This window comes from Crinia signifera, chromosome 9, assembly GCF_055691185.1.
Source record: "Crinia signifera chromosome 9, ASM5569118v1, whole genome shotgun sequence".
NCBI classification, from domain to species: domain Eukaryota; kingdom Metazoa; phylum Chordata; class Amphibia; order Anura; family Myobatrachidae; genus Crinia; species Crinia signifera.
Window position 1 is genome coordinate 168623285 of NC_139225.1, and position 16618 is coordinate 168639902.

General features: G+C 48.7%; 1 protein-coding gene across 2 annotated transcripts in view; it reads left to right on the top strand.

Moving 5' to 3' along the window:
- The window catches only part of MARK4 (microtubule affinity regulating kinase 4), a 141796-nt gene that overhangs the window by 13812 nt on the left and 111366 nt on the right, over nt 1–16618 (top strand). For both annotated transcript variants that reach the window (XM_083160428.1, XM_083160429.1), the window contains exons 4-6: nt 13778–13826; nt 13900–13965; nt 16312–16382. In XM_083160428.1, the coding sequence (XP_083016554.1) occupies nt 13778–13826; nt 13900–13965; nt 16312–16382 (186 nt within the window). The remainder of the gene's footprint in view (nt 1–13777; nt 13827–13899; nt 13966–16311; nt 16383–16618) is intronic.

The following is a 16618-nucleotide window of genomic DNA, read 5'->3' on the forward strand; positions in this document are numbered from 1 at the left end:
ATGTCTGGGGTCCCCTTGTGAATGAGGACCGTGCACATGTGTGGGGTCCCCTTGTGAATGAGGACCGTGCACATGTGTGGGGTCCCCTTGTGAATGAGGACCGTGCACATGTGTGGGGTCCCCTTGTGAATGAGGACAGTGGTCATGTGTGGGGTCCCCTTGTGAATGAGGACAGTGGCCATGTCTGGGGTCCCCTTGTGAATGAGGACAGTGGTCATGTGTGGGGTCCCCTTGTGAATGAGGACAGTGCACATGTGTGGGGTCACCTTGTGAATGAGGACCGTGCACATGTGTGGGGTCCCCGTGTGAATGAGGACCGTGCACATGTGTGGGGTCCCCGTGTGAATGAGGACCGTGCACATGTGTGGGGTCCCCTTGTGAATGAGGACAGTGGTCATGTGTGGGGTCCCCTTGTGAATGAGGACAGTGCACATGTGTGGGGTCCCCTTGTGAATGAGGACAGTGGTCATGTGTGGGGTCCCTTTGTGAATGAGGACAGTGGTCATGTGTGGGGTCCCCTTGTGAATGAGGACCGTGCACATGTGTGGGGTCCCCTTGTGAATGAGGACAGTGCACATGTGTGGGGTCCCCTTGTGAATGAGGACAGTGATGGCTAGCAATCGCTGCCTGTTTGCAGTTGATAGCCGGGGAGGTGGGGGTACATTTATAGATGGAACCTCTCCGTTTTCTGGGAGCATTGCCTGGCCCCACTCCATCTCCCACGGTGATCGCAGCACTGGCCAAGACTTACTCGTCAATGGGAAAACCATTCGATGGTGAGCGATTGCTTACGGTTTTACCCATGTGCGCAGCCCTGTAGGGGGGCGGGAGGAGACTGTGGCAGGGCGGCAATTACCTGACCTGCTGTCAGTTGTATATCCTTCATGTCACTGTCATTAGTGTCCCCCTCGCCTTCCTGTCTGGTGTGTCACTGTCATTAGTGTCCCCCTCACCTTCTTGTCTGGTGTGTCACTGTCATTAGTGTCCCCCTCGCCCTCTTGTCTGGTGTGTCACTGTCATTAGTGTCCCCATCGCCTTCCTGTCTGGTGTGTCACTGTCATTAGTGTCCCCCTCGCCTTCCTGTCTGGTGTGTCACTGTCATTAGTGTCCCCCTCGCCTTCCTGTCTGGTGTGTCACTGTCATCAGTGTCCCCCTCGCCTTCCTGTCTGGTGTGTCACTGTCATCAGTGTCCCCCTCGCCTTCCTGTCTGGTGTGTCACTGTCATCAGTGTCCCCCTCGCCTTCCTGTCTGGTGTGTCACTGTCATCAGTGTCCCCCTCGCCTTGCTGTCTGGTGTGTCACTGTCATCAGTGTCCCCCTCGCCTTGCTGTCTGGTGTGTCACTGTCATCAGTGTCCCCCTCGCCTTGCTGTCTGGTGTGTCACTGTCATCAGTGTCCCCCTCGCCTTGCTGTCTGGTGTGTCACTGTCATCAGTGTCCCCCTCGCCTTCCTGTCTGGTGTGTCACTGTCATCAGTGTCCCCCTCGCCTTGCTGTCTGGTGTGTCACTGTCAATAGTGTCCCCCTCGCCTTGCTGTCTGGTGTGTCACTGTCAATAGTGTCCCCCTCGCCTTGCTGTCTGGTGTGTCACTGTCATTAGTGTCCCCCTCGCCTTGCTGTCTGGTGTGTCACTGTCATTAGTGTCCCCCTCGCCTTCCTGTCTGGTGTGTCACTGTCATTAGTGGTGAGGTCTCACCATTGCTTTATATAGTGGCATAATAACCCTTGAGTCCCTAGTTTCCATTCCCCTCTTAATACATGCCAGAATTTTGTTGGCCTTTTTTGTAGCTACATTACAATGGGCACTACATCCTAGTTTGCTGTCTATTTGGACTCCAAGATCCTTTTAAAGTATGGAATTACCCAGTTCCTCTCCGCTAAGGTTATAACTTGCACACTGGTTGTGTCTCCCAAGGTGCATAACCTTACATTTATCTACATTGAACCTCATCTTCCATTTTTTTGCCCACTCGTCTAGAATTGCAAGATCATTTTGAAGCATGGTGACATCTTCTGATGATTTGATGACTTTGCTAAGTTTTGTATCGTCCGCAAAGATGGATACATTGCTGAGTAACCCTATCCCAATATCGTTAATAAAAATGTTAAACAAAACGGGCCCAAAAACCGAACCCTGGGGCACTCCACTTAGTACCGGTATCATATCTGATACGGCACCATTCACAACCACTCTTTGTTCTCTATTACATAGCCAATTCCCTACCCATCTGCAGATATTTTCACCCAATCCCAGGTTCTCCATTTTATTAATCAATCTCTTGTGTGGGACAGTATCAAATGCTTTAGCGAAATCTAGGAAAATCACATCTACAGCATTTCCATTATCGAGGTTTTTGCTAACCTCTTCATAGAACCCTAGTAGCTTAGTTTGGCATGAACGATTTTTCACGAACCCATGTTGGTTAGTACTGAGTAGACGGTGATGATCTAAATATTCCTGGATACCATCCCTTAAAAATCCTTCAAATAGTTTTCCCACAATTGATGTTAAACTATTTGTGTAAATACTTTCAACTAATTATATGCCTGGAAAAGGCAGAGGGCTGTCATAAGAAAAATGCTGGGAGATATATTGGAGGGTGCACTCCAAAGGTGCACCCGCAGGATACCGATGTCCTAAGATACTTGCGGGGTGAGGCGGCACTCCAGTCATAAATAAAATACTGAAAGCCAAAACTTGGTAGACAACATTTCAGCACCTTTAATGTGGTCAGCTAAGTTTACCAAACCATATACCCCTTATACAAATCATGCAACACAATAGTAACTCCCTTATACTGTACTTGCCTCTTACACATTATACCACATGGAATGAGCCAAAATTCACACCGATTGAGCCAAAATTCACACTATGGCACACAGATTGAGTAAAAATTCACGTTATGTCACACAGATTAAGGCAAAATTCACATTTTGCCACATGGATTGAGCCAAAATACACACTATACCAGGTATGTTCAAACAGTGGCCCTCCAGCTGTTGTGAAATTACACGTCCCAGCATGCCTTGACATAGTTTTAGCATTCCCTAATAGCAAAACTGTGGCAATGCATGATGGGACTTGTAGTTTCACAACAGCTGGAGGGCCATAGTTTGGACATGCCTGCACTATACCAAACAGATTGAGCAATAATGCACAATATGCTTTATAAATAGGGGCATTGCGCGCCAAAGGCGCGCATTAAAAATTTACACCATAATGCCCATTACATGTTAAGCCTCACGCCATAATCTCCATTACGTATTATGCCAAACACCATAATGCCTATTAAAAATTATGCTACATAAGTGTTGCTTACCTACATGTTCATTGCCAGGGGTTCCATGTTCATTGCCAGGGGTTCCATGTTCATTGCCAGGGGTTCCATGCTCGTTGCCATGTGGGATTACATGCTCATTGCCAAGGGGGAATACATGCTCGCGGTAACTGGGGGACAGCAGCCGCCATGGAAGAAATTACAGCCATTGAAAGCCGGGCAGAGAGCAGGGGGCTGCCCGGCTGTATTCAGAGCACTGCATGACTATTTAAAATGATACCCCTCTCACACCAGAAAATTCAGGGACTTACCCAGAAATATGGTCCCAGGATTGTGTAGGGACATTCCCGGACTGGCCCCTTTTACACCAGCCTAGTCCCTGCATTTTCTGGTGTGAGGGGGAGAGAAAACCACCCCGCCCCCTTTAAACAACCAGCTATATCTTCAGAACCAACTGACCCATTTACATGTAGGCTTTGAACGATTTCAAAACATGAACAGCCAGAAATAAAAAATAAAAAAATGGTTTACCCGCAATATCTCTAGAACCAATGAACCCATACGGACCCAGCGATTTGGGTTTGACTGAGATCAACCTCGAGCTTCTGTGATGCCGGAGGGGTATCTGGCAGCTATTGGAACCGGGTGGAGGTCGGAATTAGCAGGTCCCATGTTATCCTATGGGTAAAACGTTCCAGGTTTGCCTGGCGGTATCTCCGGTTCCCGGAGGGCTAGCAACACTGGGCTCGTTGGAAAGCCCTGGCCCTCAGCTACAAATGGGCCTATTTGGAGAGTGGGCCTGGAGCTGTAGCTCCATCAGGCCCATTGTTAATCCGGTCCTGCCCTTTGGTCTGTCCACCGCTCCACGCATCTTCACCAAGGTAATGGCGGAGATAAATATAATTCCATACCTGGACAACCTTCTCCTAAAAAGTCTATAATATAAGGTATAATCTGCAGTACTGTCTGCTGTATACAGTATGATGCGTCATTGGTGTTACGGTCTATGATATGAGGTGTAATCTGCAGTACTGTCTGCTGTATACAGTATGATGCGTCATTGGTGTTACGGTCTATGATATGAGGTGTAATCTGCAGTACTGTCTGCTATATACAGTATGATGCGTCATGGGCGTTACGGTCTATGATATGAGGTGTAATCTGCAGTACTGTCTGCTATATACAGTATGATGCGTCATGGGCGTTACGGTCTATGATATGAGGTGTAATCTGCAGTACTGTCTGCTGTATACAGTATGATGCGTCATGGATGTTACTGTCTATAATATGAAGTGTAATCTGCAGTACTGTCTGCTATATACAGTATGATGCGTCATGGATGTTACTGTCTATAATATGAGGTGTAATCTGCAGTACTGTCTGCTATATACAGTATGATGCGTCATGGGTGTTACTGTCTATGATATGAGGTGTAATCTGCAGTACTGTCTGCTATATACAGTATGATGCGTCATGGGCGTTACTGTCTATAATATGAGGTGTAATCTGCAGTACTGTCTGCTATATACAGTATGATGCGTCATGGGCGTTACTGTCTATAATATGAAGTGTAATCTGCAGTACTGTCTGCTATATACAGTATGATGCGTCATGGGCGTTACTGTCTATAATATGAGGTGTAATCTGCAGTACTGTCTGCTGTATACAGTATGATGCGTCATGGGCGTTACTGTCTATAATATGAAGTGTAATCTGCAGTACTGTCTGCTGTATACAGTATGATGCGTCATGGATGTTACTGTCTATAATATGAGGTGTAATCTGCAGTACTGTCTGCTATATACAGTATGATGCGTCATGGGCGTTACTGTCTATGATATGAGGTGTAATCTGCAGTACTGTCTGCTATATACAGTATGATGCGTCATGGATGTTACTGTCTATAATATGAAGTGTAATCTGCAGTACTGTCTGCTATATACAGTATGATGCGTCATGGATGTTACTGTCTATAATATGAGGTGTAATCTGCAGTACTGTCTGCTATATACAGTATGATGCGTCATGGGTGTTACGGTCTATGATATGAGGTGTAATCTGCAGTACTGTCTGCTATATACAGTATGATGCGTCATGGGCGTTACTGTCTATAATATGAGGTGTAATCTGCAGTACTGTCTGCTATATACAGTATGATGCGTCATGGGCGTTACTGTCTATAATATGAGGTGTAATCTGCAGTACTGTCTGCTATATACAGTATGATGCGTCATGGGCGTTACGGTCTATGATATGAGGTGTAATCTGCAGTACTGTCTGCTGTATACAGTATGATGCGTCATGGGCGTTACTGTCTATGATATGAGGTGTAATCTGCAGTACTGTCTGCTATATACAGTATGATGCGTCATGGGCGTTACTGTCTATAATATGAGGTGTAATCTGCAGTACTGTCTGCTATATACAGTATGATGCGTTATGGGTGTTACTGTCTATAATATGAGGTGTATTACGGTCAGGACATGTTGGGGTGCAGTGTATTGGGTGTAATATATGGATTATGGTCAGGACATGTTGGGGTGCAGTGTCCTGTGTATAGGTTGTAGTTGATGGATTACGGTCAGGACATGTTGGGGTGCAGTGTCCTGTGTAATAGATGGATTACGGTCAGGATATGTTGGGGTGCAGTGTCCTGTGTATAGGTTGTACTACTGTATTTGCGTCTACCACCTACTACTGTACTACTGTATTTGCGTCTACCACCTCTGATGGCGTCTACCACCTCTGATGGTAGGCTATTCCACTTATCTACTACTCTTTCTGTGAAAAAATTCTTCCTCACATTTCCCATGAATCTTCCTCCCTCTAGTTTCAGTGCATGTCCTCGTGTTCTGTTGCTCCTAGATGGATTATGGTCAGAACATTTTGGGGTGCGGTGTCCTGTGTAATAGATGGATTATGGTCAGGACATGTTGGGGTGCGGTGTCCTGTGTAATAGATGGATTATGGTCAGGACATGTTGGGGTGCAGTGTCCTGTGTAATAGATGTATTACGGTCAGGACATGTTGGGGTGCGGTGTATTGGGTGTAATAGATGGATTATGGTCAGGACATGTTGGGGTGCAGTGTCCTGTGTATAGGTTGTAGTAGATGGATTACGGTCAGGACATGTTGGGGTGCAGTGTCCTGTGTAATAGATGGATTATGGTCAGGACATGTTGGGGTGCAGTGTCCTGTGTAATAGATGGATTATGGTCAGGACATGTTGGGGTGCAGTGTCCTGTGTAATAGATGGATTATGGTCAGGACATGTTGGGGTGCAGTGTCCTGTGTAATAGATGGATTACGGTCAGGACATGTTGGGGTGCAGTGTCCTGTGTATTGGGTGTAATAGATGGATTACGGTCAGGACATGTTGGGGTGCAGTGTCCTGTGTATTGGGTGTAATAGATGTATTATGGTCAGGACATGTTGGGGTGCGGTGTCCTGTGTAATAGATGGATTATGGTCAGGACATGTTGGGGTGCAGTGTCCTGTGTAATAGATGTATTACGGTCAGGACATGTTGGGGTGCAGTGTCCTGTGTAATAGATGTATTACGGTCAGGACATGTTGGGGTGCGGTGTATTGGGTGTAATAGATGGATTATGGTCAGGACATGTTGGGGTGCAGTGTCCTGTGTATAGGTTGTAGTAGATGGATTACGGTCAGGACATGTTGGGGTGCAGTGTCCTGTGTAATAGATGGATTATGGTCAGGACATGTTGGGGTGCAGTGTCCTGTGTAATAGATGGATTATGGTCAGGACATGTTGGGGTGCAGTGTCCTGTGTAATAGATGGATTATGGTCAGGACATGTTGGGGTGCAGTGTCCTGTGTAATAGATGGATTACGGTCAGGACATGTTGGGGTGCAGTGTCCTGTGTATTGGGTGTAATAGATGGATTACGGTCAGGACATGTTGGGGTGCAGTGTCCTGTGTATTGGGTGTAATAGATGGATTATGGTCAGGACATGTTGGGGTGCAGTGTCCTGTGTATTGGGTGTAATAGATGGATTACGGTCAGGACATGTTGGGGTGCAGTGTCCTGTGTAATAGATGGATTACGGTCAGGACATGTTGGGGTGCAGTGTCCTGTGTATTGGGTGTAATAGATGGATTACGGTCAGGACATGTTGGGGTGCAGTGTCCTGTGTATTGGGTGTAATAGATGTATTATGGTCAGGACATGTTGGGGTGCAGTGTCCTGTGTATAGGTTGTAATAGATGGATTATGGTCAGGACATGTTGGGGTGCAGTGTCCTGTGTATTGGGTGTAATAGATGGATTGTGGTCAGGACATGTTTGGGTGCAGTGTCCTGTGTAATAGATGGATTACGGTCAGGACATGTTGGGGTGCAGTGTATTGGGTGTAATAGATGGAGTATGGTCAGGACATGTTGGGGTGCAGTGTCCTGTGTATTGCGTGTAGTAGATGGATTACGGTCAGGACATGTTGGGGTACAGTGTCCTGTGTAATAGATGGATTACGGTCAGGACATGTTGGGGTACAGTGTCCTGTGTAATAGATGGATTATTGTCAGGACATGTTGGGGTGCAGTGTCCTGTGTAATAGATGGATTATGGTCAGGACATGTTGGGGTGCAGTGTCCTGTGTAATAGATGGATTACGGTCAGGACATGTTGGGGTGCAGTGTATTGGGTGTAATAGATGGATTATGGTCAGGACATGTTGGGGTGCAGTGTCCTGTGTAATAGATGGATTATGGTCAGGACATGTTGGGGTGCAGTGTCCTGTGTAATAGATGGATTATGGTCAGGACATGTTGGGGTGCAGTGTCCTGTGTAATAGATGGATTACGGTCAGGACATGTTGGGGTGCAGTGTCCTGTGTAATAGATGGATTACGGTCAGGACATGTTGGGGTGCAGTGTCCTGTGTAATAGATGGATTATGGTCAGGACATGTTGGGGTGCAGTGTCCTGTGTAATAGATGGATTATGGTCAGGACATGTTGGGGTGCAGTGTCCTGTGTAATAGATGGATTATGGTCAGGACATGTTGGGGTGCAGTGTCCTGTGTAATAGATGGATTACGGTCAGGACATGTTGGGGTGCAGTGTCCTGTGTATTGGGTGTAATAGATGTATTATGGTCAGGACATGTTGGGGTGCAGTGTCCTGTGTATTGGGTGTAATAGATGGATTACGGTCAGGACATGTTGGGGTGCAGTGTCCTGTGTAATAGATGGATTACGGTCAGGACATGTTGGGGTGCAGTGTCCTGTGTATTGGGTGTAATAGATGGATTACGGTCAGGACATGTTGGGGTGCAGTGTCCTGTGTATTGGGTGTAATAGATGTATTATGGTCAGGACATGTTGGGGTGCAGTGTCCTGTGTATAGGTTGTAATAGATGGATTATGGTCAGGACATGTTGGGGTGCAGTGTCCTGTGTATTGGGTGTAATAGATGGATTATGGTCAGGACATGTTTGGGTGCAGTGTCCTGTGTAATAGATGGATTACGGTCAGGACATGTTGGGGTGCAGTGTATTGGGTGTAATAGATGGATTATGGTCAGGACATGTTGGGGTGCAGTGTCCTGTGTATTGCGTGTAGTAGATGGATTACGGTCAGGACATGTTGGGGTACAGTGTCCTGTGTAATAGATGGATTACGGTCAGGACATGTTGGGGTACAGTGTCCTGTGTAATAGATGGATTATTGTCAGGACATGTTGGGGTGCAGTGTCCTGTGTAATAGATGGATTATGGTCAGGACATGTTGGGGTGCAGTGTCCTGTGTAATAGATGGATTACGGTCAGGACATGTTGGGGTGCAGTGTATTGGGTGTAATAGATGGATTATGGTCAGGACATGTTGGGGTGCAGTGTCCTGTGTAATAGATGGATTATGGTCAGGACATGTTGGGGTGCAGTGTCCTGTGTAATAGATGGATTATGGTCAGGACATGTTGGGGTGCAGTGTCCTGTGTAATAGATGGATTACGGTCAGGACATGTTGGGGTGCAGTGTCCTGTGTAATAGATGGATTACGGTCAGGACATGTTGGGGTGCAGTGTCCTGTGTAATAGATGGATTACGGTCAGGACATGTTTGGGTGCAGTGTCCTGTGTAATAGATGGATTACGGTCAGGACATGTTGGGGTGCAGTGTCCTGTGTAATAGATGGATTACGGTCAGGACATGTTGGGGTGCAGTGTCCTGTGTAATAGATGGATTACGGTCAGGACATGTTTGGGTGCAGTGTCCTGTGTAATAGATGGATTATGGTCAGGACATGTTGGGGTGCAGTGTCCTGTGTAATAGATGGATTACGGTCAGGACATGTTGGGGTGCAGTGTCCTGTGTAATAGATGGATTACGGTCAGGACATGTTGGGGTGCAGTGTCCTGTGTAATAGATGGATTATGGTCAGGACATGTTGGGGTGCAGTGTCCTGTGTAATAGATGGATTATGGTCAGGACATGTTGGGGTGCAGTGTCCTGTGTAATAGATGGATTATGGTCAGGACATGTTGGGGTGCAGTGTCCTGTGTAATAGATGGATTACGGTCAGGACATGTTGGGGTGCAGTGTCCTGTGTAATAGATGGATTATGGTCAGGACATGTTGGGGTGCAGTGTCCTGTGTAATAGATGGATTATGGTCAGGACATGTTGGGGTGCAGTGTCCTGTGTAATAGATGGATTACGGTCAGGACATGTTGGGGTGCAGTGTCCTGTGTATTGGGTGTAATAGATGGATTACGGTCAGGACATGTTGGGGTGCAGTGTCCTGTGTATTGGGTGTAATAGATGTATTATGGTCAGGACATGTTGGGGTGCAGTGTATTGGGTGTAATAGATGTATTATGGTCAGGACATGTTGGGGTGCAGTGTCCTGTGTAATAGATGGATTATGGTCAGGACATGTTGGGGTGCAGTGTCCTGTGTAATAGATGGATTATGGTCAGGACATGTTGGGGTGCAGTGTCCTGTGTAATAGATGGATTATGGTCAGGACATGTTGGGGTGCAGTGTCCTGTGTAATAGATGGATTATGGTCAGGACATGTTGGGGTGCAGTGTCCTGTGTAATAGATGGATTATGGTCAGGACATGTTGGGGTGCAGTGTCCTGTGTAATAGATGGATTATGGTCAGGACATGTTGGGGTGCAGTGTCCTGTGTAATAGATGGATTATGGTCAGGACATGTTGGGGTGCAGTGTCCTGTGTATTGGTTGTAATAGATGGATTACGGTCAGGACATGTTTGGGTGCAGTGTCCTGTGTATTGGGTGTAATAGATGGATTATGGTCAGGACATGTTGGGGTGCAGTGTCCTGTGTAATAGATGGATTACGGTCAGGACATGTTGGGGTGCAGTGTCCTGTGTATTGGGTGTAATAGATGGATTATGGTCAGGACATGTTGGGGTGCAGTGTCCTGTGTAATAGATGGATTATGGTCAGGACATGTTGGGGTACAGTGTCCTGTGTAATAGATGGATTACGGTCAGGACATGTTGGGGTGCAGTGTCCTGTGTAATAGATGGATTATGGTCAGGACATGTTGGGGTGCAGTGTCCTGTGTAATAGATGGATTATGGTCAGGACATGTTGGGGTGCAGTGTCCTGTGTATTGGTTGTAATAGATGGATTACGGTCAGGACATGTTTGGGTGCAGTGTCCTGTGTAATAGATGGATTACGGTCAGGACATGTTGGGGTGCAGTGTCCTGTGTATTGGGTGTAATAGATGGATTATGGTCAGGACATGTTGGGGTGCAGTGTCCTGTGTAATAGATGGATTATGGTCAGGACATGTTGGGGTACAGTGTCCTGTGTAATAGATGGATTACGGTCAGGACATGTTGGGGTGCAGTGTCCTGTGTAATAGATGGATTATGGTCAGGACATGTTGGGGTGCAGTGTCCTGTGTAATAGATGGATTATGGTCAGGACATGTTTGGGTGCAGTGTCCTGTGTATTGGGTGTAATAGATGGATTATGGTCAGGACATGTTGGGGTGCAGTGTCCTGTGTAATAGATGGATTACGGTCAGGACATGTTGGGGTGCAGTGTCCTGTGTATTGGGTGTAATAGATGGATTATGGTCAGGACATGTTGGGGTGCAGTGTCCTGTGTAATAGATGGATTATGGTCAGGACATGTTGGGGTACAGTGTCCTGTGTAATAGATGGATTACGGTCAGGACATGTTGGGGTGCAGTGTCCTGTGTATTGGGTGTAATAGATGGATTATGGTCAGGACATGTTGGGGTGCAGTGTCCTGTGTAATAGATGGATTATGGTCAGGACATGTTGGGGTACAGTGTCCTGTGTAATAGATGGATTACGGTCAGGACATGTTGGGGTGCAGTGTCCTGTGTAATAGATGGATTATGGTCAGGACATGTTGGGGTGCAGTGTCCTGTGTAATAGATGGATTATGGTCAGGACATGTTGGGGTGCAGTGTCCTGTGTATTGGGTGTAATAGATGGATTATGGTCAGGACATGTTGGGGTGCAGTGTCCTGTGTAATAGATGGATTACGGTCAGGACATGTTGGGGTGCAGTGTCCTGTGTATTGGGTGTAATAGATGGATTATGGTCAGGACATGTTGGGGTGCAGTGTCCTGTGTAATAGATGGATTATGGTCAGGACATGTTGGGGTACAGTGTCCTGTGTAATAGATGGATTACGGTCAGGACATGTTGGGGTGCAGTGTCCTGTGTAATAGATGGATTATGGTCAGGACATGTTGGGGTGCAGTGTCCTGTGTAATAGATGGATTATGGTCAGGACATGTTGGGGTGCAGTGTCCTGTGTATTGGGTGTAGTAGATGTATTATAGTCAGGACATGTTGGGGTGCAGTGTCCTGTGTATTGGGTGTAGTAGATGTATTATGGTCAGGACATGTTGGGGTGCAGTGTCCTGTGTAATAGATGGATTATGGTCAGGACATGTTGGGGTGCAGTGTCCTGTGTATTGGGTGTAATAGATGGATTACGGTCAGGACATGTTGGGGTGCAGTGTCCTGTGTAATAGATGGATTACGGTCAGGACATGTTGGGGTGCAGTGTCCTGTGTATTGGGTGTAATAGATGGATTATGGTCAGGACATGTTGGGGTGCAGTGTCCTGTGTATTGGGTGTAGTAGATGTATTATGGTCAGGACATGTTGGGGTGCAGTGTCCTGTGTATTGGGTGTAATAGATGGATTACGGTCAGGACATGTTGGGGTGCAGTGTCCTGTGTAATAGATGAATTATGGTCAGGACATGTTGGGGTGCAGTGTCCTGTGTAATAGATGAATTATGGTCAGGACATGTTGGGGTGCAGTGTCCTGTGTAATAGATGGATTATGGTCAGGACATGTTGGGGTACAGTGTCCTGTGTAATAGATGGATTACGGTCAGGACATGTTGGGGTGCAGTGTCCTGTGTAATAGATGGATTATGGTCAGGACATGTTGGGGTGCAGTGTCCTGTGTAATAGATGGATTATGGTCAGGACATGTTTGGGTGCAGTGTCCTGTGTATTGGGTGTAGTAGATGTATTATAGTCAGGACATGTTGGGGTGCAGTGTCCTGTGTATTGGGTGTAGTAGATGTATTATGGTCAGGACATGTTGGGGTGCAGTGTCCTGTGTAATAGATGGATTATGGTCAGGACATGTTGGGGTGCAGTGTCCTGTGTATTGGGTGTAATAGATGGATTACGGTCAGGACATGTTGGGGTGCAGTGTCCTGTGTAATAGATGGATTACGGTCAGGACATGTTGGGGTGCAGTGTCCTGTGTATTGGGTGTAATAGATGGATTATGGTCAGGACATGTTGGGGTGCAGTGTCCTGTGTATTGGGTGTAGTAGATGTATTATGGTCAGGACATGTTGGGGTGCAGTGTCCTGTGTATTGGGTGTAATAGATGGATTACGGTCAGGACATGTTGGGGTGCAGTGTCCACACAAACTGCATATGCCATGGCCTGTATAAGCCTGCGTCCCTTCCTGTCCCTAAGTCCTGTAATGCGTTCATGTGACCGGGTGTGCCCTCGCTGTCATAGTTATCACACACCTGGCCAATAAGGGGATTCATCAGTAACTGCCATTTATCACATGTAAAGGGACTCTCTGGGAATCGGATGCGATACATCGCAGCTGCTTAAAGGTGGTGGTGAGGGGCAATATGCCGGGCAGGGAGCGGTGGCAGCCGGGCAGGGAGCGGTGGCAGCCGGGCAGGGAGCGGTGGGTTACTCGGCTCTATTCAGACTCAGAGCAGGTCCGCAGCTATTTTGAAATCTTGTGGTGGCTTGCAAGCCAATCGTAGCTTGCGGTCCAGCAGCCCATCAGCAGCGTCATCTCATACTCACGTGTAAGCGCCATTCCTGGTGCCGGGATAGGTGGTGGCATGGATTACCCCGGGCGGGCACAGAGGACTTAGTCTGCAGAATTTATGTTGCTGGGATTTCCAGAATATTCTGTAATCTTTGGATCATTTCAAAACAAAAATTTCCTTTTCATTATTTTTTTTCCAGCTCTTCCGTGAAGTACGAATCATGAAAGGACTGAACCACCCGAATATTGGTGAGGACATGATGGGTGTAATGTGTGGGCTCCCCCAAGTCACCCCATTGCTGATGATCTTTCTCTCCCACAGTTAAACTGTTTGAGGTGATAGAGACGGAGAAGACGCTATACCTGATAATGGAGTATGCCAGTGGAGGTAACGTGCCCTGTGCCCCCAGATGTGGCTCCTGCCACTCTGTGTAGGACACCCCTCACTTACTGCCCCCCCCAGCATATAACACCCCCCCCCCCCCCACCCAGCATATAACACCCCTCACTCTCACACCCTGCCCCAGCATATAACATTGCCTGCCCCCCCCCCCCCACCCAGCATATAACACCCCTCACTCACCGCCTGCCCCAGCATATAACATTGCCTGCCCCCCCCCACCCAGCATATAACACCCCTCACTCACACTCTGCCCCAGCATATAACATTGCCTGCCCCCCCCCCCCCCCCCCCACCCAGCATATAACACCCCTCACTCACACTCTGCCCCAGCATATAACATTGCCTGCCCCCCCCCCACCCAGCATATAACACCCCTCACTCACACCCTGCCCCAGCATATAACATTGCCTGCCCCCCCCCCACCCAGCATATAACACCCCTCACTCACCGCCTGCCCCAGCATATAACATTGCCTGCCCCCCCACCCAGCATATAACACCCCTCACTCACACCCTGCCCCAGCATATAACATTGCCTGCCCCCCCCCCTACCCAGCATATAACACCCCTCACTCACTGCCCCCCCCCCCAGCATATAACACCCCCCCCCCACCCAGCATATAACACCCCTCACTCACCGCCTGCCCCAGCATATAACATTGCCTGCCCCCCCCCCCCACCCAGCATATAACACCCCTCACTCACACCCTGCCCCAGCATATAACATTGCCTGCCCCCCCACCCAGCATATAACACCCCTCACTCACCGCCTGCCCCAGCATATAACATTGCCTGCCCCCCCTCCCCACCCAGCATATAACACCCCTCACTCACCGCCTGCCCCAGCATATAACATTGCCTGCCCCCCCTCCCCACCCAGCATATAACACCCCTCACTCACCGCCTGCCCCAGCATATAACATTGCCTGCCCCCCCTCCCCACCCAGCATATAACACCCCTCACTCACTGCCCCCCCCCCCCCAGCATATAACACCACCCCCCACCCAGCATATAACACCCCTCACTCACACCCTGCCCCAGCATATAACATTGCCTGCCCCCCCCCAGCATATAACACCCCTCACTCACCGCCTGCCCCAGCATATAACATTGCCTACCCCCCCCCCACCCAGCATATAACACCCCTCACTCACCGCCTGCCCCAGCATATAACATTGCCTGCCCCCCCTCCCCACCCAGCATATAACACCCCTCACTCACCGCCTGCCCCAGCATATAACATTGCCTGCCCCCCCTCCCCACCCAGCATATAACACCCCTCACTCACCGCCTGCCCCAGCATATAACATTGCCTGCCCCCCCTCCCCACCCAGCATATAACACCCCTCACTCACCGCCTGCCCCAGCATAGAACATTGCCTGCCCCCCCTCCCCACCCAGCATATAACACCCCTCACTCACCGCCTGCCCCAGCATATAACATTGCCTGCCCCCCCCCCCACCCAGCATATAACACCCCTCACTCACACCCTGCCCCAGCATATAACATTGCCTGCCCCCCCCCCCACCCAGCATATAACACCCCTCACTCAAACCCGGCCTAGCATATAACATTGCCTGCCCCCCCCCACCCAGCATATAACACCCCTCACTCACCGCCTGCCCCAGCATATAACATTGCCTGCCCCCCCCACCCAGTATATAACAATCCTCACTCACACCCTGCCCCAGCATATAACATTGCCTGCCCCCCCCTCCCCACCCAGCATATAACACCCCTCACTCACCGCCTGCCCCAGCATATAACATTGACTGCCCCACCCAGCATATAACACCCCTCACTCACACCCTGCCCCAGCATATAACATTGCCTGTCCCCCCCCCCAGCATATAACACCCCTCACTCACCGCCTGCCGACCCTCTCTCTTTCACCTGTCACTCACATATACTCTATCTATCTATCTATCTATCTATCTATCTATACATACCCATCACTCACCCTCCCTCTCTTTCTCTCTTTGTATATCAACCGTCATTCCCCCGTCCCCTGCTCTCTCTCGCTTTGTCTCTCTGTATAGAACACCTGTCACTCGCAGATCCTCTCTCTCACACACACACACACACACACACCCGTCACTCACCCCCTGCCTCACTCCCCTCCCTGTCTGTCTCTTTTTTTATATAACACCTGTCACTCACCCCTTACTCTCTCCCCCTTTCTCCCCTCCATCTCTCTGTATAACACCCGTTACTCTCCCCTCCCTCTCTCCCCTCCATCTCTCTGTATAACACCCGTTACTCTCCCCTCCCTCTCTTTCCTCCCTCTCGTCTGCTCTCTCTCACCACTCACATACCCCTCTCTCCCCTAGGTGAAGTGTTTGATTACCTGGTATCTCATGGTCGTATGAAGGAGAAAGAAGCACGCGCCAAGTTCCGGCAGGTGAGTTACTAAGAATACGAATACGTGGATCTCCAAGTCCCAGTATGCGGATGGACGAGGCTTCCACAGCAGAACCCAATACTTTCTATTTTTACATATTTATCAGCCTGGTGGCCACCGTCCAGGGCCACCAAGGACAGCCCCAGGCTTCAGCATGTGCCGGTAAATTTTGGAGGGGGGGTGCCTTTCATTGGGGGGTCCCCACTTTCCCAGGGGGTTAATGCTTTGGGGGTTAA